We start from the raw sequence: 21,317 nt of genomic DNA on the forward strand, positions 1-21,317 counted from the left end.
TAGTTCTCCAAACTTTTGAAGTCTAGGTCTGACACAATAACAGAGAGAAACACTGATCCTGATCCACTGGCTTTCACTCAAAAGATTTAAACTCAAAATAAGAGACTGTTTAGACAAAGTCTTCCATTTCAATCATTTACTGTAAAGTTGATTCACATTGCTGGCAAAGATCTTCAAACTGCAGAGGAATTGTCCAGAGAGTGAAATGACAGCTTCTGTTAAAGGTTTAGGACATACCCAGATTGTATAAAATTATTTGGTTGGGTGATGAGGAACATGAGATAAATGAATGCAATTCATATGGTATTACTTCTGTACTATGTCTTGTGACAAAATGCACTTTTGAAAAGGTTTTATCTTGGCCCCATCAAGTCTGCTTCGCCATTCAATCATGGCTGATAGGTTTCTCAACTCCATTCGCCTTTCTCCCTGTAACCCCTGATACTTAAGAACCTGTCTATCTCTGCCTTAAATATACTCAATAACCTGGCCTCCAGAGTATTCTGTGGCAATGAATTCCATAGATTCACCACTCTGGCTGAAGAAGTTCCTCCTCTCCATGACTTTAAAGCTGTGCCCTCAGGTCCTAGAGGAAATATCTCAACATCCTCTGTCCAGGCCTTTCTGTATTCTGTAAGTTTCAATTAGATCTGGTAAGGTTGGAGGTCTGTAAAGACCACATCACTTCACTTTTGATTGGGGACTGAATTGGGAAAATAATCATTTTGTTATAAAAGACAGGGAATGGAACTGCTTACCTATTAAAAGGCAAGCTGCTGTAACTCATCCAAAGTGATTGCTACAGTGCTGTTTTGTGAGCAGTGGGGATAATGCAAAACAATAGCAGGGCACTAGAGATGTGTACAAAGTGAGACTTGGCCAGCTACAGAGAGCTGATTAGTTTCAGAGTAGCTGACAACATGTGGGTATGAACCATACAGTGAGAAGCTGTCAGACCTCTCACCTGAAGCTAAAGAGAAAATGGATATTTTAACCCAAGCTGTCAGCTGTTGCTTTTAACCAATAAGCCACAGTCTTTATAATTTGCGAACAAATTGCTGAGTGCCTCCTTTATAGGCATCAAAAGAACCCAAAGGAACTCCTTCAGAAACAGAAGGTAGACACCTAATTGAATGCCAAGGATTAGTGCAGTTGAAATATTTCCTCAGTACCTTTTCCTCTTCCATCCATTACACCAGTGTTTTTTCTGACTGCATGCATGTGTGTGGTTTATAGTTTTTTGTAGTTGTTTACCAGTGGTGAGAATCTATTGTTTGCAAATAGTAAATAGCCATTCTAACGGAGTACTGTGACTGCAGCACAAATCTTCCTCTGCATTCAGGGAGACCTTCAAATACTCAGCACCCACTGTAAACTTTGTGAAACTCCTCTCTAGACACAAATCCAATGTTTCGATCTCCAAAATAAGCCAATGTGCTCTCTTCAAGATATTAACAGAAAAAGACAGGATATATTAAGATGAACTATTTTCAATGGTTGAGGATTTTGAAACTATTGGCATAGTCTGACAATGAAGGCTAGACCGTTCAGGAGTGATATTAGGATGCACTTCAACACACAAAGGGTGGGAGAGATTTAGAACGCTCTACCATGAACAGCAGTCCTTGCAAGAGCAGTTAAATTTAAATAAGGAGGCATGTGGCTCAGTGGTTAGCACTACTGCCTCACAGCACTAGGTACCCAGGTTCAATTCCAGCCTCAGGCAACTGTCTGTGTGGAGTTTGCACATTCTCCCCGTGTCTGCGTGGGTTTCCCCTAGTGCTCCCGTTTCTTCCCACAATCCAAAGGTATGCAAGCTCGATGAATTGGCCATGCTAAATTGCCTATAGTGTTCAGGGATGTGAAGGTTAAATGCATTAGGCAGGGGTAAATGTAGGATAATAGGCTAGGGGACCGGGTCTGGTTGGGTTACTCTTCAGAAAGTCGGTGTGGACTTTTAGGGCTGAAGGGCCTGTTCCCACACTGTAGGGATTCTATGAAATCTGAGAAAGACAATTGCTTGTTCATCAAAAAAGGGCCAAAGGCACATTTTAGAGTCACTCATACAGCACAGAAACAAACCATTCCATCCAACTAGTCCATGCTGAACATAATCCCAAAGTAAACTAGTCCCACTTGCCTGCTTCTGGCCCATATCCTTCCAAACCTTTCCTATTCAGATACTTAAAGAAGTTAGAATCATAGAATCCAGGTACAGAACAACCTCACTTATCCAAACAAGACAGGCGTGGAGTATTCTGTTTGGATAACTGATAATGTTTTTACAGAACCTCGAGATCTTTTTCAGATAATCCAATATTTGGATAACTGATGTTTGGATAACAGAGATTGTTCTGTATATGGAAGTTGGCCACAGGCTAGCCACGATCCCCTTGACTGGTGGAACAGGCTCAAGGGCTGAACGGCCTACTCCTATATTAACAATGGATGAGGCAAGTTCATTATTGAGAATTTAACACCAATGAAACCTGGAGTAAAAACTTGGCCAAAGAGGACCCTCCCATCAAATAAATACTTCATCTCATCGCCATATCCAGACAACAGAGTCACAACTATCTAAAAATGCAACATTTTACGAATGTTCAGTTCATTAGCCAATTCCTCACCCATTCTGATAATGTGACCTCCAACCAAATCAGCCTGAATGCTGTGGGACAATCTTGGGGCACATCTTAAAATGACTTTTGAAAATTTGAATAAACTACATCGACGAGTTTCCCCTTATTCACCCTGAAGATTATAACTGCAAAAGAAAGATTTAAGCAGAAATGCAAAACCCATTTGAGACACCAGCAGTCAGAAACTCTGTCACAAAAACCTCCACCAACCAACTCAAGTCCTCCTCAGAAAGTGCACTTATGTGGTATCTTTAAAAACCTCAGGTTGTCTGTTCTAACTGATGGTAAACAGTGATGAGGGCACTGAGGTATCTGTTTGTATTGTTGGATACACAGCCAAATTGAACATTGCAAGCTCCTGCAACCAGCAATAAGGTAAGGAGACAGTTAATGTGCTTGACTGAGTGGCTGGCCTTTTCTGATAGCGATTCTCCCTCTGTACTGGCCCAGTGGGAAACCTTCAGACTCAATAATGAAAACAAAAAAAAGAGAGGTCTTTTGATCAGGAACCTTCTTTCAAAATGATTTATTGAAACAAAAGATATAAAAGATTCAAAAATGTTAGTCAGATTTTGAAAAAAAAAGTGAACAAAAGGCACGCCATGCTGAACATTTAATTAACAACAAAAGACAACTTTGCTGTTTCCACATGCACAAAGTTACTAAACAGAATCAACCCTGGAAGGTACTGCATGATGAAAACTATCACAATTCAGTCCAGGACAGTGCAGTGCGATTTTAAGGTTTTGGGAAGTTGTGTGGGTTTTACTTTCAAAATGCACAGACCACATCAGGAAGATGCAAGTGGTCAGACTCTGTCGCTCTATGGGTGACAAGAGCTAGGAGTTAATCATAAGCTCCACAAGAAGTTCCACAAGGGACTTTAGAAAGAAACTGCAATTACTGAGGAATACAATTAAACCGGAAAACATGTTAACCATGGAATGTGAGAGTAAAAGATTGAGAATTTAATCCCATCCCCAAGGTCTGTTGCTACACTTGGGGTCAGTGTGAGGGGGTGTCAGCATCTCATGCAACATAAGGGAAGTTCAACAACAGACCCTCGCCTGCATTCAGATGAAGATCAGTCAAACTGATTTGTCCCTCTGACCTCTCAGTGTTTGAGCTCAGCTCAATAGAGGCTTTGGCTGGGAGGGAGCTATCCACCAGCGACACCACTGCAGACTGGGTGTCGAGGTTGACCAACACAAGGAACCGGTCACTTTGGTCCCAGACCCGAGTGTATCCATAGACATTTCCTTTGCTGTAGACAGACTGGAACTCGCCAAACTGTAATGATCGCTCCTTGATTTTCAGCAAGCTCAGCTTCTTAAACAGAGACAGGGGAGATGGAGAAGATTTCTGACCCTATAGAGAGACAGCAAAGAAAACAACTTCAAAGCATTTTAAATCAACCATTCAGGTCCACAGATCACTGTACAGCATGGGAGAGCACATGGCCTAATACTCCAGTGGGTTGGGGTAGGGCGGAAGAGAGAGGGAGAGGGAAGAGACGGTCCATACCCCTGTGAGAGTCAGAGTGTGTATACACATCCCAGTGACAGCGTGTGTATCTGAGAAAGCCTGTACCCCAGTGAGAGTCAGGGTGTGTGTCTGTGTGTGAGACAACCTGTACTCATGAGAGTCAGTGTGTATGGGAGCTGTATCCTAGCAAGGATCAGTCAGAGAGGCAGACATGATAGTGAAGAGTGTATTTTGTTCTTTTTTAAAAGAAAGGTTGTAAATATAAAACCACTGTGAGGTAACTGAAACACTAACCTGGACTGTTTGATTTAACAGTGGGGCTTCACGAAAACTCGGTTTGGACGTGAAGCCTCCATTTGCTGAATTATTCCATAGCATCCATGGGGCATTTCCCTTGTTTACCTGCAGACAACACACAAGGCAAAACGGTCAGAACTAATTAAACACAGAATCCACAATGATACAAGAAAGGGAGTCACTCAATTTCCACACAAGTTCCCAAATCATCTGATCATAGAGACGTCAATCATTGGACATTGCCCACAGGACACTACAAAGACCTTACCCACCAGTGCCTCCACTCTGTTCTTTCCATAAATCACTTTCAAGACAGCAACTTGCCTGACAGCCTCAAGTTGATGACTTAGTTCTGATTGAATGAGACTGTGGGGAACACAGTCAGCAACCATTAGTGGACTGCAACGTTTTTAGTTCCTAATCCTCAGACTGATCCCTGGATGGTGGGATTGACCTATCTAAAGAGGTTGAACCAGTTGGGAATATATTTGCACTGTTCAGAAGAATGAGGGGGGAAATCTCAGAGCCCTATAAAATCTGAACAGGACTAGACAGGGATCCCAATAACCAGGGACCACAATCTAGAGATACCAGGTAAACCATTTAGGACTGAGAAGAGGAGAACTGACTTCATCCATAGTGTTGTGAGTCGTAGAATCCTCTGCCACAGAAATAGTCATAACCAAAACATTGTACAATTTTAAAATGTTGAAGTTGGATTTAGCACTTGGGGTCTAAAGGGATCAGAAGATAAGGGGGAAAGCAGGAACAGGCTATTGATTCGGATGATCAGATGCGATCATTATAAATGCCAGAGCAGCCTCAAAGGGCCAAATGACCTACTCCTGCTCCTAATTTCTATCAAGTTTGTCACCTTTGTACAGGCCCTGCAGCACAAAGCCCCCCACCATCTCCTCATCCACCTGTCTCCAACCTATTCCTCCCTCTCCACCTCCACTCCCCCCCCCACTCAGAGCACAAACCAGTGTCCGTACCTGGTTGTCTTCCAAGCCGATCTCATCTCCATAATAAATAAAAGGAGTCCCAGGGAGAGTGAAGAGCATCATGTGGACCAGTCCATGAAGGTGTTGCTGTATCGACGATGCCATGTGACCCATTTCGTAACCTGAAAGCTGCATACAGAGACTCTGAGCATCAGTATTAGCCACAACACATGAATCAGTCAACAGCTCCCTCCCTAAATATAACCCGTCTGCTCAAACAACAGCCCACTCCATTCGGACCGGAGCACCACAGAAGGCACAATTGCACCACAGGTTACATACCGCCCAGCTTGGCCAGGACTTGCCACAGTTCTCGATGTAGTTCTCCACACTTTGCTGAACACTCCTTGCAACTGGAGGCTTCGAAGCCAAAAGGATTTGTCGGAGATAGTAACTGAAGAAAAGGTCAGTATCTGATCGATTTAACAGCTGCAGAATCTCCTCATTTTCAGAAATGGCTGTGCCAGCAATGAAAATTCTGGGGGACAATAACTAAATATTAATATGGAAGGGAGTAAAGAGAACGGCTGGTGTGTATACATGTCTCAAATGGTGCATGCTGTGAGCTGGTATTGTGACAAGACTGTTCCTTACCTTGGGTCATCATCCCCAGAGAAATTCTTGGTGAGATTCTGCCACTCAATCACTCTGTGGGGAGCCTGTAACAATTTCAACAAGAAATCAAAACTCAGCCAGCAATTTAAATGAAGATGACGTTACTCAGACAGCAAGGCTTCAGCCAGGGTGGTAAAGCGAGAGATCAAGAGAGAGTGGGACTGAGAAAGCAACACAGGCAGAGGAGGAGGTAGGTTCCTCCAACTCTGGTTAGTAAGGGGGCTCTCTTCCTGGTGAGATCATGCAGCAGATTCCCCACTTCCACTGCAGGACAGGGACTGTGTTGTGAAGGTGGTTGTTGTGGTGGGATGCCTCGTGCCACCCTGCAGTTTATTTGCGAGTACCACACAGTCAATGCAGCAAATACACCAACTGTCAACAGCACTGCGTGGCAGTGGGTGGGGGGTGTAAATCCAAGAAAGGGGTCATGCACACTTACCGAAGTTAGAACTTCCTCAATCCCTGACACACTCAGTCCATCCACACCCATCTTCAGCCAAAACTGAAATGCCTCCTTCTCCTGTGGGAAATAGAACCAGTTTACTCTGCTGCTTCTTGTTAATCTCCAATCTAATACAGGATTAATGAAAACCTGTCAGTCCATGATCCTCCTGTCAAGGACTTCCCATTAACAATTCTTACATAGACTTCTACCATAAAACTGCCTGTCAACATTTCCATCAGAAATCCTGTACGTAAACTGTCACATGTGGTAGCATGCGCTGGTTAGTATCTGGCACTCTGCAATTGACTTACTTTCAGCACTTTTACCCTCTTCTATTCAAAGACATTAGATTAGATTAGATTTCCTACAGTATGGAAACAGGCCCTTCGGCCCAACAAGTTCACACCAACCCTCAGAAGATTAACCCACCCAGACCCATTCCCCTAACTTATATTTACCCCTGACTAATGCACCTAACACTATGGGCAATTTAGCATGGCCAATTCACCTGACCCGCACATCTTTGGATTGTGGGAGGAAACTGGACCACCCGGAGGAAACCCATACAGACATGGGGAGGATGTGCAAACTCCACACAGACAGGTGCCTGAGGCAGGAATCGAACCCTGGCCACTGGCGCTGTGAGGCAACAGTGCTAACCATTAAGCCACCATATTGTCCAATTGTGACAGCCTGGTGTGCAATCCTGGCCTCACTCCTCCAACCGAAGTGTTACAGCACTGAAGTGGCATACTATCGGACCAGAAGAAACTTTATCTAATGCTGTTCCACACATTCCCTTTCACCTCAAATCCCTCTCCCAGCTGAGACGATGTCACTGAAGAGACAGCGAGTGCCTCCTGCTCAGCACACAAGAGTCTCAAACCCAATTAGATTGGGGGGAGGGGGGTTGTTTCAAGACCCAGGCTAACCTAGTCACCACAACAAAGGGATGTATCCTTATGGAAATGGCACATACCTTTAACACATCCTGGCCACCATCAGTCCTGTTGAAGTTAATCCCAAACCACTTCTGCTTTCCTTTGTAATTGGGAGTGAGATCAAGAATCACCTTGAGACCTGTTTGGACACATAATCTGACTGAGTTTCAAGCAGCTGCAGGACAAAGGTGAATATTTGGTTCAGTTTTTAATGGAGATAGCAGATTCATTTGCCATGAGTTTTCAAAATTCTGTCCAATTTTGTAATAGTCACTACAGATTGGAGGGTGAAAAATGTAACCCTACTGTTTAAAGGGGGACAAAGCAGAAAACATGGAATTACTCAGTCAGAGAGGAAATGCCAGAACCTAATATAACAGATAGAACATAGAACATAGAACAATACAGCACAGAACAGGCCCTTCGGCCCACGATGTTGTGCCGAACTTCTAACCTAGATTAAGTACCCATCCATGTACCTATCCAAATGCCGCTTAAAGGTCGCCAATGATTCCGACTCTACCACTCCCACGGGCAGCGCATTCCATGCCCCCACCACTCTCTGGGTAAAGAACCCACCCCTGACATCTCCCCTATACCTTCCACCCTTCACCTTAAATTTATGTCCCCTTGTAACACTCTGTTGTACCCGGGGAAAAAGTTTCTGACTGTCTACTCTATCTATTCCTCTGATCATCTTATAAACCTCTATCAAGTCACCCCTCATCCTTCGCCGTTCCAACGAGAAAAGGCCGAGAACTCTCAACCTATCCTCGTACGACTTCCTCTCCATTCCAGGCAACATCCTGGTAAATCTTCTCTGCACCCTCTCCAAAGCTTCCACATCTTTCCTAAAGTGAGGCGACCAGAACTGCACACAGTACTCCAAATGTGGCCTAACCAAAGTCCTGTACAGCTGCAACATCACTTCACGACTCTTGAATTCAATCCCTCTGCTAATGAACGATAATACTCCATAGGCCTTCTTACAAACTCTATCCACCTGAGTGGCAACCTTCAAAGATCTATGTACATAGACCCCAAGATCCCTCTGTTCCTCCACCTCACTAAGAACCCTACCATTAACCCTGTATTCCGCATTCTTATTTGTTCTTCCAAAATGGACAACCTCACACTTGGCAGGGTTGAACTCCATCTGCCACTCCTCAGCCCAGCTCTGCATCATATCTAAGTCCCTCTGCAGCCGACAACAGCCCTCCTCACTGTCCACAACTCCACCTATCTTCGTATCATATAGATGTGATAAGTGGGCCTTTAAACAAACAGTGCGTTGCCTGTGTTAGCGCAGATGAAATGAAATCAGTCCGAGCCCAGAGTGCGGTTCAACAATCGGTAACGTTTATTGATACAGTAACACCGGCGGAGACCAACCGAGGTCCGAAACTCGGCTGTTCTGCTGTTCCCGCGCGCTGCTACACATTATATACCTTTCTTTGTCAGGATGTGAGGATTTTGAGTATGAATGGGATGATAGTTCCCCATCATCACTGGGGTAGGTGCAAATGGTGGGTCTCCTGCCGTCCCAGGAGACTTGCAGTGTACACACAATAGGGTGCTAACTGGATTATGTAAACGGGTCCGGGTACTATCTGCTTGTCTCTCTCTGTGAGGGCTGGGGGCTAGCACTCCCCTTTGTTCCCTTGGGGTGCTGGTGTGTATTAGTCTGTTCGTTCCTGTCTGGTGGATGCCTGTCCTTTGTGTCAGGATGGTTCTGTATTGATGAATATGGGTGTGTTTCAGTCAGTCTCTTGATTTGATTAGGAGATGGGTTTCCATATTAATTAGCTCTGGAGTTTCGGTCTATGAGTCATGGTTAGTGTCTGGCCTAGTGTGGATTTGATCTGTCCTCTGGCTCCCATCCCCCAGTCACGTGGGCGGACCGGCAGCTGCTGAGTTCTGTGGGTTTAAGCTGCGGCTGCCATTTAAAACACAAAATGAATTCCTATAATTTTACCGATGTAGGCATAGTCCCGTGGCAAATACACCTGAATAAACCAATGTTGGGAGATCATGGTACAAACCTGTTAAGAGATTTAATATGAGGACATTACTAGCAAAGGGAAAGCTGTAGGTTTTCTGGATTCTCACACAAGAGGATCGCAAACTGAATTAAGGCACACAGGATTGAGGTAGCATAAGAGTGTGGATTGATTAACAGGCAGAAAGCAGAGAGTGGGAATAAATGGGTCAATCTCAGATTGGCAAGTTGTAACCAATAGGGTCACAAGGATTTGTGCTTGGGTCCAAATCACAAGCAATATCAATGATTTGGACGTGGGATACAGCAATGGAGTATCATGTGGATGTGTGAAGTTTTTCAATTTGGCAGGAAAAACAGAAATGCTGAGCAGTTCTGAACATTAGCCACTCCAAACCAGACAATCATAGATTCCACTGTGGAGTGATCAATGCAACCCAAATCCTTCTCCTAAACTTACACTCCACCATATGGGGCATTTTTGAAGCACAACTCCCTCTTAGTCACAGACTGGGGAGATTGAGGGGCATAAAGAGGGAATCCTGGGGGGGGGGGGGGGGGGGGGGTTCTCAGGAGAAGGTCTCCTGCTGTTCCCACTGTTACCTCACACCCAGAACGGGGGATGGGATTTTACCCAAATAATAAGAGATAGGATTTATTGGACAGCGCAGTACTGTTTGACTGCAATCCTAGTTACCTTTCCTCCTGGCCACCTCCAGCAGCTTCTCCATCTGCTCCAAGGTGCCAAACGTGCTGTCGATCTTGTTCAGCCTTGTCTCGTTGACCACGTCTGCAACATTCTGGTGGATTGGGCCAATGATGATGCCTTTGACCTTGAGGGCAGCAACCTCCTCCATTCTCTGACTCACTCCTGCAGGTGACGACAAATAGATACATTGAGCACCGCCAACTTTACTGAACAAGGTGTCGATGTTAATGATATAGAAGATGGTATCAGCAATAACATTAGCAAATTTGCTGATGATACAAAGCTGGGTGGCAGGATGAAAAGTGATGAGGATATTAGGAGATTACATGGTGACCTGGACAAGTTAGGTGAGTGGGCAGATGCATGGCAGATGCAGTTTAATGTGGATAAATGTATGGCTATCCACTTTGGTAGCAAGAACAGGAAGGCAGACTACTACCTCAATGGAATCAATTTATGTAAAGGGGCAGTACAGAGAGATCTGGGTGTTCTTGTACACCAGTCAATGAAGGCAAGCATGCAGGTACAGCAGGTAGTGAAGAAGGCTAATAGCATGCTGGCCTTCATAACAAGAGGAATTGAGTATAGAAGCAAAGAGGTGCTTCTACAGCTGTACAGGGCCCTGGTGAGACCACACCTGGAGTACTGTGTGCAGTTCTGGTCTCCAAATTTGAGAAAAGACATTCTGGCTATTGAGGGAGTGCAGCGTAGGTTCACGAGGTAAATTCCTGGAATGGCAGGATTACCTTACACTGAAAGACTGAAGCGACTGGGCTTGTATACCCTTGAGTTTCGAAGATTGAGAGGGGATCTGATTGAGACATATAAGATTATGAAAGGATTGGACACTCTGGCAGTAGGAAACATATTTCCACTGATGGGTGAGTGCCAAACCAGAGGACACAGCTTAAACATACGGGGTAGACCATTTAGGACAGAGCTCAGGAGAAACTTCTTCACCCAGAGAGTGGTGGCTGTGTGGAATGTCCTGCCCCAGAGGGCAGTGGAGGCCCAGTCTCTGGATTCATTTAAGAAGGAGTTGGATAGAGCTCTCAAGGATAGTGGAATCAAGGGTTATGGAGATAAGGCAGGAACAGAATACTGATTAGGAATGATCAGCCATGATCATATTGAATGGCGGTGCAGGCTCGAAGGGCTGAATGGCCTACTCCTGCACCTATTATCTATTGATCCCAAAGCCTAGTGACAGCCAGAGACTAACCCAGAACACCATCTCACCATCCAGCAGCCCCAAGCCCCGGATCCACCCCCATAGTAAACCCTTGCACAATGTGTCCCAGACCAGATCCCATCCCCAACATCCAGCTAACTCTCTCAGCCCAGGTCAATGCTCCACTGACACAGCAGCAATGCCCCCCCCGACCCCGCCCACTGCCACCGCCCCCCCGGCCCCGCCCACTGCCCCCGGCCCCGCCCACTGCCACCGTCCCCGCCCACTGCCACCGCCCCCCGGCCCCGCCCACTGCCGCTCAAAACCTCCCCGCTGCCAGGGGCGGGACCTAGAGATTAAAAGTGAGGATGCCCCGCCCCCAATGGCTGATGCAACAGGAGAACGCGCCCCCACCAACCGTCACCCCCCCCCCCCCCCCCCACACACACACCCCGACCCCCCCCGTACCTGCCCTGCCCCCCCGGTACCGGCCACTACCCCGACCCCCCCGGTACCTGCCCCCCCCCCGGTACCTGCCCCCCCCCCCCCGGTACCTGCCAGGTCTCCCTCGCCGTCTCCATCCGAGTCCTGAAAGGCCGGGCTGTGGATCCGGTAGAGGCCGCCGCGCTGCCACCAGGGGGAGGGGGGGAGCGGGCGGCAGCGCGGGGCCTGGACGATGATCACCACCGCCCCCGCCAACATGGCGAGCCAGGCCAGCCAGAAGAGGGTTAAGAGCAGCCAGCGGCTCCGGACCCAGGCCGGGCTGCTCGCCACCGCCAGCAGCTCATCTTTACTCAGGCCCGTGAACTTAGCGGGAGTCGCAGGCCCAACTCCAAGGCCCGAGCCGGGAGTCGCTTCCCCCTTCTCCCCTTTCACAGCCCCGTTCGTGTCCCCAGCCAGGCCCGCTGTCATCGGCAGCTTCTCCTGGTCTACTTCGTTCAGCTCGACCTCCTTAAGGCCCAGCTCAGCGTCCTTCATCCCGGCCTCAGAGCTCATGTTAGCGGCTCTCCAAAACACTGCTGTCGGCCTTGAAACTAGGCAATACTGCTACTACAGCCCCGTGACACTGCAATACTGCTACTACAGCCCCGTGACACTGCAATACTGCTACTACAGCCCCGTGACACTGCAATACTGCTTCCCACAGCCCTGTAATACTGCAATACTGCTTCCCACAGCCCTGTAATACTGCAATACTGCTACTACAGCCCCGTAATACTGCAATACTGCTTCCCACAGCCCTGTAATACTGCTACTACAGCCCTGTGACACTGCAATACTGCTTCCACAACCCTGTAATACTATTGCTGTAATAATCCTGCTACAGTTCTCCAACACTACGCCACAGAACTGCGTCCGTGCGCGCGCTCTCTCTAAAAGCTTAATTAGTTTCCAGACCGTCTCCCTTTCTCTGAGGAATCCCACCTCACTCCCTTCCCCTTTTAAAGGCTCTGCCAGCCTCCTCCTCCTCGTCACTGCAGAATTTAAGGTGGAACTTCCAGTATTCACACTGCAGGAGAGTTACTAAAAATCTCAGGGGTACAACGACTTCAGGAAATATGGAGAGACTGGAGAAATTGGGATTATTCTGCTCTGAGTAGAGAAGGTTAGGAAAGGAGATATCCTTGCATTTACCTTCTCTGGTTCTAATAGAATTTTCATGAGCTTTCCAGCCTCATTCTTCTAAATTCCAGTGACTGTAGCACACTGATCCAGCCTCTCTTCATATCTTAGTTCTGCCAATACAGGAATCAGTCTGATAAACCGTCATTGTACTCCCTCATAACTAGAACATCTTTTAGTGACAGTCACCAAAACTGGAAACAAAACTTCATATTTGTTCTCACCAAGGCCTTGTGTAATTGATTAGATTAGTTACTGTGTGGAAACAGGCCCTTCGGCCCAACAAGTCCACACCGACCCTCCGAAGAGCAACCCACCCAGACCCATTCCCCTACATTTACCCCTTCACCTAACACTATGGGCAATTTAGCATGGCCAATTCACCTAACCTGCACATTTTTGGACTGTGGGAGGAAACCGGAGGAAACCCACGCAGACACAGGGCGAACGTGCAAATTCCACGCAGTCAGTCGCCTGAGGCAGGAATTGAATTCGGGTCTCTGGCGCTGTGAGGCAGCAGTGCTAACCACTGTGCCACCCAAAATTGTAGCAAGACACCCTTGTTCCTTTACTAAAAACCTCTCGCTATTAAGGTTAACAGACTATTTGCCTGCTGTAGCTGCATGCTTACTTCCAGTGATTGATACACAAGGACACCCAGGTCTCTCTGTACCTCCCCTTTTCCCAATCTATCACCAGTCAGATAATAATCTGCCTTTCTGGTTTTGCTACCAAGGTGAATAACCTCACATTTATCCATATTAAACTGCATATGCCAAGCATTTGCCCACTGATTCAATTTGTTCAAATCACACTGAAGCATCTCTTCAGCCTGCTCATGATTCAGCCTCTGTAAACTTAGAGATATTACATTTAGTTCCCTATCTAAATTAGTCATGCATGTCATGAATAGCTTGTGGCCAAACACTGATCCCTGACGTATCCCATTAATAATTGTCTGCCACTGGAAAATGACCTATTTATTGCTACTTTTTGTTTCCTGTCTGCCAATCAGTTCTCTATCCATGTCACTACACTTTCTCACACATATCCTCCCCCCCCGCCCCAAACATCACATGTATTTCAAAACACTAGTTAGCTCAGAGAAGATTTGATAGAGTTTTTCAAACTCATTAGGCATCTGGCAGAGTGGACAAGGAGAAATTATTCTGTGCTAAAGAATCAAGAACCAGAAGGCACTGTAAAAGAAGCAATGCAAAGGTGAGATAAACTTTTCTCACATAGTGGGTACTTAGGATATGGAATGAACTGTCTGGAATTGAAAACAAAATAGCTATGTTCTAGTAGCCATGACAGAAACATGGCGGTCAGATTATGTGGATATTGCACCTGAATATTGTAGGGTGTAGGATATTTTAGGGAAGAAAAGGTGGAGGGTGGCTCTGTTCATTAATGATAGCTTGTACGCAAGAAAGAAGGACTACCTAGGTTTAGGGACGAGGTTGTAAAAAATGGTTTGAGTTGAGGTGAAAAAAGATAAAAGCAATAAGTCACTTGTAGGAATGGTATATGGATCCCAACATTCACCATTGTACTCCCTCATAGCTAGAACATCTTTTAGTGACAGTCACCAAAACTGGAAACAATACTTCGTATTTGGTCTCACCAAGGCCCTGTGTAATTGTAGCAAGACATCCTTGTCCCTTTACTCAAAACCTCTCGATTAACAGATTATTTGCTTGCTGTAGCTGCATGCTTACTTCCAGTGACTGGTACACAAGGCCACCCAGGAGATCAGAAAGGATAAAAGCAATAAGTCACTTGTAGGAATGGTATATGGATCCCAGCATTCACCACATGTTACAGTGGAACTTAAATGAGCTTGTCAGGGAAGCAAAATCACAGGAATAGGAGAATTTACAGACAGACTAAAAAATTCAGATGGGCAAAGATGAAAAATTCATGGAACTTTTCCTGGATAGTTTCTTGGAACAGCATGTTATCAAGCCAATCGGAGAGCTGGCTATACTGAACCTGGTGCTGTGTAATAAGATACACTTAATTAATGATCTCATGGTAAAGGTGTCCGACAAAACAGCAAGCATAATGCAATTGAATCTTACATTCAGTTTGATGTAGGAATGAGTGTGTTTGAGACTATTTTTAAAAATTTAGATAAGGGGAATTATCAAGACATGAAAGAAGAGCTGGCTGAAGTGAATTGGCAAATTAGGTTAAAGGCTATGTCAATAGATATCCAATAGCAGAGACTATTTCAGAATATACAGATCAGGTACATTTCAACCAACAAGAAAAATTTCAAGGATGGATCTGCCATCTGTGGCTAACGAGAAAGGTTAAAGATAGTACCAAACGTAAAGAAAAGCAGATAATTGTGGAGCATTGAGTCAGAAGAGTGGGCAGCATATAAAAAAAATTCATAAAGAGAGAAATTAAGAAGCACAGCATGTCAGGCAGCATCCGAGGAGCAGGAGAGTCGACGTTTCAGGCAGCCTCATCAGGAATGAGGCTGTGAGCCAAGGGGGTGGTGAGATAAATGGGAGGAGGGTAGGGCTGGAGGGGAAGATCTCTGAGAGTGCGATAGATAGATGGAGGTGGGGGTAATGGTGATGGGTTAGGGGGGAAGGTGGAGTGAATAGGTGGGAAGGAAGATGGACAGGTCATGAGGGCAGTGCCAAGTTGGAAAGTTGGATCTGGGACAAGGTGGGGGGAGAGGAAATGAGGAAACTGGTGAAATCCACATTGATGCCATGGGGTTGGAGGGTCCCAAGGCAGAGGATGAGGGGTTCTTCTTCCAGGCTTCAGGTGGTTAGGGAGTGGTGATGGATGAGGCCCAGGACTTGCATGTCCTTGGCGGAGTAGGAAGGGGGAGTTGAAGTGCTCAGCCATGGGGCGGTGGGGTTGGTTGGTGTGGGTGTCTGAAGCACTCTGTGAGTAGGCATTCTGTCTACCCAATGTAGAGGAGACCGCATCAGGAGCAACAACATGTGTGGACGTGCAGGTGAAACTTTGATGGATGTGGAAGGCTCCTTTGGGGCCTTGGACGAAGGTGAGGGGGGAGGTGTGAGTGTGGGTTTTGCAATTCCTGCGGTGGCAGTAGGTGCCGGGAGTGGAGGGTGGTTTGGTGGGGGGAGTGGAGCTGACAAGGGAATGGTCTTTGCGGAAAGTTGGTAGGGGTGGGGAGAAAAATATATCTCTGGTGGTGGGGTCCGTTTGTAAGTGAGCATTGATCCTATAGAAAGCAAATCTGGAGATTGAATAGTGGAAAATAAAGAAACAGCAAGTGAATTGAACAGGAATTTTGCATCAAAAATATAAATTGTTGGTGAAACTCAGTAGGCCTGTGGGGAGAAAAACAGAGTTAAAGTTTCAAATTCAGTGACTCTTCATCAGAATGTAGGGTGTTTTGCATCAGCCGCCATGATAAAGAAATATAAAATTGTATCAATTCTGCTGCATTGCATGTTTCTTCAAAGTGAATTGGCTTTAAGATGATTGAAGAATTTATTTGTAGAACTTTCCTTACCTGTATTGGCTACATAACATGATTCTGGCCCCATGAGTTTAAATGGCGTGGCTATTGCACAACTTTCTTGTAATGCACGATTGCAGAACTATCAAGTTATATCAGAACTGACAGATATATGTTAATATCCCAGAAATAAATGTAAATCAGGAGATGAGAGGGAAGGAGGAACTCAGGAAAGTCACAATCACCAGGGAAGTGGCACTGAGTAAATTGTTGGAGCTGAGGGGTGACAGTTGTGTGAAAGGCAAATTCTGTTTGGCCAATCAAATTAAGTTCTTTGAAGAGGTAACACATGCTGAGGATAAAGGGAATCAACAGATATACTGTACTGAGATTTTTTTTAGATTAGATTAGATTACTTACAGTGTGGAAACAGGCCCTTCGGCCCAACAAGTCCACACCGACCTGCCGAAGCGTAACCCACCCATTCCCCAACATTTACCCCTTTTCCTAACACTACAGGCAATTTAGCATGGCCAATTCACCTGACGTACTAATCTTTGGACTGTGGGAGGAAACCGGAGGAAACCTGCGCAGACACGGGGAGAATGTGCAAACTCCACACAGTCAGTCGCCTGAGTCGGGAATTGAACCCGGGTCTCTGGCGCTGTGAGGTAGCAGTGCTAACCACTGTGCCACCGTGCCGCCCACTGAATGCATTTAAAAGCTCATGATTTAAGGGTTAAATATTAATGCGGATAGAAGATTGACTGGCTAACAGGAAGCAGATTTAAATGGAGGTTTCTCAGGTTGACAAGATGTATCAACTGGTGTGTCATTGGAATCAGTGATGGGACCTCATCTGTTTACAATTACTGTTGATGATTTGGATCATGGGACCAAAGGTCTGGTAAATGAATTTGCTTATGACACAAAGAAGAGAGAAAAATGAATTGTGAAGAGAACATAAGGCGCCTGCAAAGTCACTGAGACAGGTTAAGTGAGTGAGCACAGATGTGGCAAATGGAGTAATAATATGGGAAAATATGAAGTTGTCCATTTTGTCAGAAAGAATAAAGAAACATTTTATCTAAATAGTGAGAGCTTGCAGAGCTCGTGAATATATCACAGAAAGTTAATATGCAGTACAGCAGGTAATTAGGAAAGCTAATTGAATGTTATTGTTTATCACAAGGGGAATTGATTGCAAAGGGAGGTTATGATTCATATATACAGGGCATTGGTGTGACTGCATCTGGAGTACGTGTACAGTACTGGTCACTGTACTTACCTAAGGATCTTAATGTATCAGAAGGGAACACCACACTGTCAGAGGGTCTGTTCTGAGGGAGTGCCACACTGTCAAAGGGTCAGAACTGAGGGTGCACTGCACTGTCGGGGGGGTCACTGCTGAGGAGAGTGCTGCACTGTCAGAGGTGTTATCTTTGGAAAAGACATTAACCAAAGGCTCAGATTCCTCCCTCCCCTTCCTCGACCTTTCTATTTCTATCTCAGGCGACCGAATCAACACGGACATCTACTACAAACAGACTGACTCCCACAGCTACCTGGACTGCACCTCCTCCCATCCTGCCCCCTGTACACGAGGAAGTTGAACAGTTCATCCACTTCACCAACACCTTCCACCCCGACCTCAAATTCACCTGGACAGTCTCAGATTCCTCCCTCCCCTTCCTCGACCTTTCTATTTCTATCTCAGGCGACCGAATCAACACGGACATCTACTACAAACCGACCGACTCCCACAGCTACCTGGACTACACCTCCTCCCATCCTGCCCCCTGTAAAAACGCCATCCCATTCTCCCAATTCCTTCGACTCCGCCGCATCTGCTCCCAGGAGGACCAGTTCCAAAAACGCACAACAGATGGCCTCCTTCTTCAAGGACCGCAATTTCCCCCCCGACGTGGTCGACGATGCCCTCCACCGCATCTCTTCCACTTCCCGCTCCTCCGCCCTTGAACCCCGCCCCTCCAACCGCCACCAGGACAGAACCCCACTGGTCCTCACCTACCACCCCACCAATCTCCATGTACAGCGCATCATCCGTCGTCATTTCCGCTACCTCCAAACGGACCCCACCACCAAGGATATATTTCCCTCCCCTCCCCTATCAGCATTCCGTAAAGACCACTCCCTCCGTGACTCCCTCGTCAGATCCACACCCCCCACCAACCCAACCTCCACTCCCGGCACCTTCCCCTGCAACTGCAGGAGGTGCAAGACTTGCGCCCACACCTCCCCCCTCACCTCCCTCCAAGGCCCCAAAGGAAACTTCCATATCCGCCACAGATTCACCTGCACCTCCACACATATCATCTATTGCATCCTCTGCACCCGATGTGGCCTCCTCTATATTGGGGAGACAGGCCGCCTACTTGCGGAGCGTTTCAGAGAACACCTCTGGGACACCCGGACCAACCAATCCAACCACCCAGTAGCTCAACATTTCAATTCCCCCTCCCACTCCACCAAGGATATGCAGGTCTTTGGACTCCTCCATCGTCAGACCACAACAAAACGACGGTTGGAGGAAGAACGCCTCATCTTCCGGCTAGGAACCCTCCAACCACAAGGGATGAACTCGGATTTCACCAGTTTCCTCATTTCCCCTCCCCCCACCCTGTCTCAGTCAAATCCATCAAATTCAGCACCGCCTTCCTAACCTGAGATCTTCTTCCCGACCTCTCCGCCCCCACCCCAGTCTGACCTATCACCCTCACCTTGACCTCTTTCCACCTATCACATTTCCGACGCCCCTCCCCCAAGTCCCTCCTCCCTACCTTTTATCTTAGCCTGCTGGACAAACGTTCCTCATTCCTGAAGAAGGGCTTATGCCCGAAACGTCGATTCTCCTGTTCCCTGGATGCTGCCTGACCTGCTGCGCTTTTCCAGCAACACATCTCCGGCTCTGATCTCCAGCATCTGCAGACCTCACTTTCTCCATTAACCAAAGTCCCACTTGTAATGTTCTCCATGAAGCATTGTATTCCATGCACGATGTCAGGAAGCTGATCATGGCATTAATCTCTGGCTCTGGAAGTCGCTGCCTCACATGGGCCTTGGAGGCCTTCACAGCCAGCAAGAAAATGAGAGAGAACTTGGTTTTTTACCTGTTGATGATTCTGATTAGCAACTGAGCCAGATTCGCTCAAACAGGGAAACAGGTTCTGGGATCTTTCTGTGTAGTGCACATTGCAACTAAAAGTAACTAGCAGGCTGGGCAGAGTTAAAAATCACACAACACCAGGTTATAGTCCAACAGGTTTAATTGGAAGCACTAGCTTTCAGAGCGTCATTACTTCATCAGGTGTCCTCCACAACCACCTGATGAAGGAGCGACGCTCCGAAAGCTAGTGCTTCCAATTAAACCTGTTGGACTATAACCTGGTGTTGTGTGATTTTTAACTCTATACACCCCAGTCCAACACCAGCATCTCCAAATCATAGCAGGCTGGGGTTATTTGTCTCGCGAACAAGCTGGGGGAATGACCCTGAGCCAAAATCCTCCGAGAGCTGAGGCAGCCCTGATGGGCCAGTGGCTCCTTCCTGCACCATTCCAATTGTGTGTTTCAGAGGGAGAGAGTATGATTTACTTTGCCCTATTTGTGGTTTGGTGGGTGCCAGGTGTTAAACACCATTCCCTGTGCTGACTGTGTGACTAAGCTGGGAGTCCAGTTTGTGCTTGCCCTGTTTAGCCAACTTGGAATGCAGGTTCATAGCTCCTTGAAAGTGGAGTCGCAGGTAGATAGGATAGTGAAGAAGGCATTTCCTTTTTTGGCCAGAGTATTGAGTATAGGAGTTGGGAGGTCATATTGCGGCTGTACAGTACATTGGTTAGGCCACTTTTGGAATATTGCTTGCAATTCTGGTCTCCTTCCTCTTGGAAAGATGTTGTGAAACTTGAAAGCATTCAAAAAAGATTTACAAGGATGTTGCCAGGGTTGGAGGATTTGAGCTACAGAGAATGGTTGAATAGGCTAGGGCTGTTTTCCCTGGAGCGTCGGAGGCTGAGGGGTTTATAAACCTTGTAGAGGGTTATAAAATCAAGAGGGGCATGGATAGGGTAAAAAGACAAAGTCTTTTCCTTAGGGTGGGGGAGTCCAGAATTAGAGGGCATAGGTTTAGGGTGAGAGGGGAAAGATGTAAAAGAGAACTAAGGGCCAACATTTTCACGCAGAGGGTGGTACGTGTTTGGAATGAGCTGCCAGAGGAAGCGGTGGAGGCTAATACAATTGCAACATTTAAAAGGCATCTGGATGGGTATATGATTAGGAAGGGTTTGGAGGGACATGGGCCGGGTGCTGGCAGGTGGGACTAGATTGGCTTGGGATATCTGGTCGGCATGGACGAGTTGGACCGAAGGTCAGTTTCTGTGCTGTACATCTCTATGACTCTATAACTCCTGATAGGGACAGAGTCTGAACGGGGAGGTTCCTCCTTAAGGTTGTACCCCTGTCACAGACACAACTTGTTATTCCAAGTTTGTATTTTTGCAGCTAGAGGATCTTGTGTTTTGGAAATGTGTGCCTAGTATCAGAATGCAGCAACTTGTTTACTGTGATTAATGTCTCCAGTATTTACTGTGATTGTTTACTGAGAGCCGTCCAGTTTTCACTGTGATCACTGTCTCCAGCGTTCACTGAGACTAGTGTCTCTGGTATTTACTGTTGATCAGTGTGTCAACTGTTTTGTGAAACCAGAAAAGGATGTACTGGCACGTGGAGGGATGCAGAGGTTGTTCACTAAGTTGATTTTGGACTTGAGAGGGTTGGTTATGAGGAGAGATTGAGTAGATTGGGACTATATTCATTGGAATTTAGAAGAACTGGGGGGAGATCTTTTAGAAACATCCAAAATTACGAAGGGAATAGATAAGATAGAACCAGGGAGGTTGTTCCCACTGGCGGGTGAAAC

The 21,317-nt window shown here is 46.5% G+C and overlaps 1 protein-coding gene across 1 annotated transcript; it reads right to left on the minus strand.

Moving 5' to 3' along the window:
* Positions 1-3,150: 3,150 nt before the first annotated feature.
* slc3a2b (solute carrier family 3 member 2b) lies at positions 3,151-12,701 on the minus strand. Its single transcript, XM_043682524.2, has 9 exons — positions 11,860-12,701; positions 10,123-10,296; positions 7,465-7,565; positions 6,480-6,560; positions 6,020-6,084; positions 5,708-5,903; positions 5,417-5,554; positions 4,419-4,526; positions 3,151-4,007 (listed from the first exon to the last, which is right to left on the minus strand). The coding sequence occupies exons 1-9, from the start codon at positions 12,299-12,301 to the stop codon at positions 3,669-3,671; spliced, it is 1,644 nt and encodes a 547-aa protein (XP_043538459.1). The 5' UTR covers positions 12,302-12,701; the 3' UTR covers positions 3,151-3,668.
* Positions 12,702-21,317: the final 8,616 nt, after the last annotated feature.

This window comes from Chiloscyllium plagiosum, unplaced genomic scaffold, assembly GCF_037043375.1.
Source record: "Chiloscyllium plagiosum isolate Xiang-an unplaced genomic scaffold, Cpla_swu_hap1 HiC_scaffold_46, whole genome shotgun sequence".
NCBI lineage: Eukaryota > Metazoa > Chordata > Chondrichthyes > Orectolobiformes > Hemiscylliidae > Chiloscyllium > Chiloscyllium plagiosum.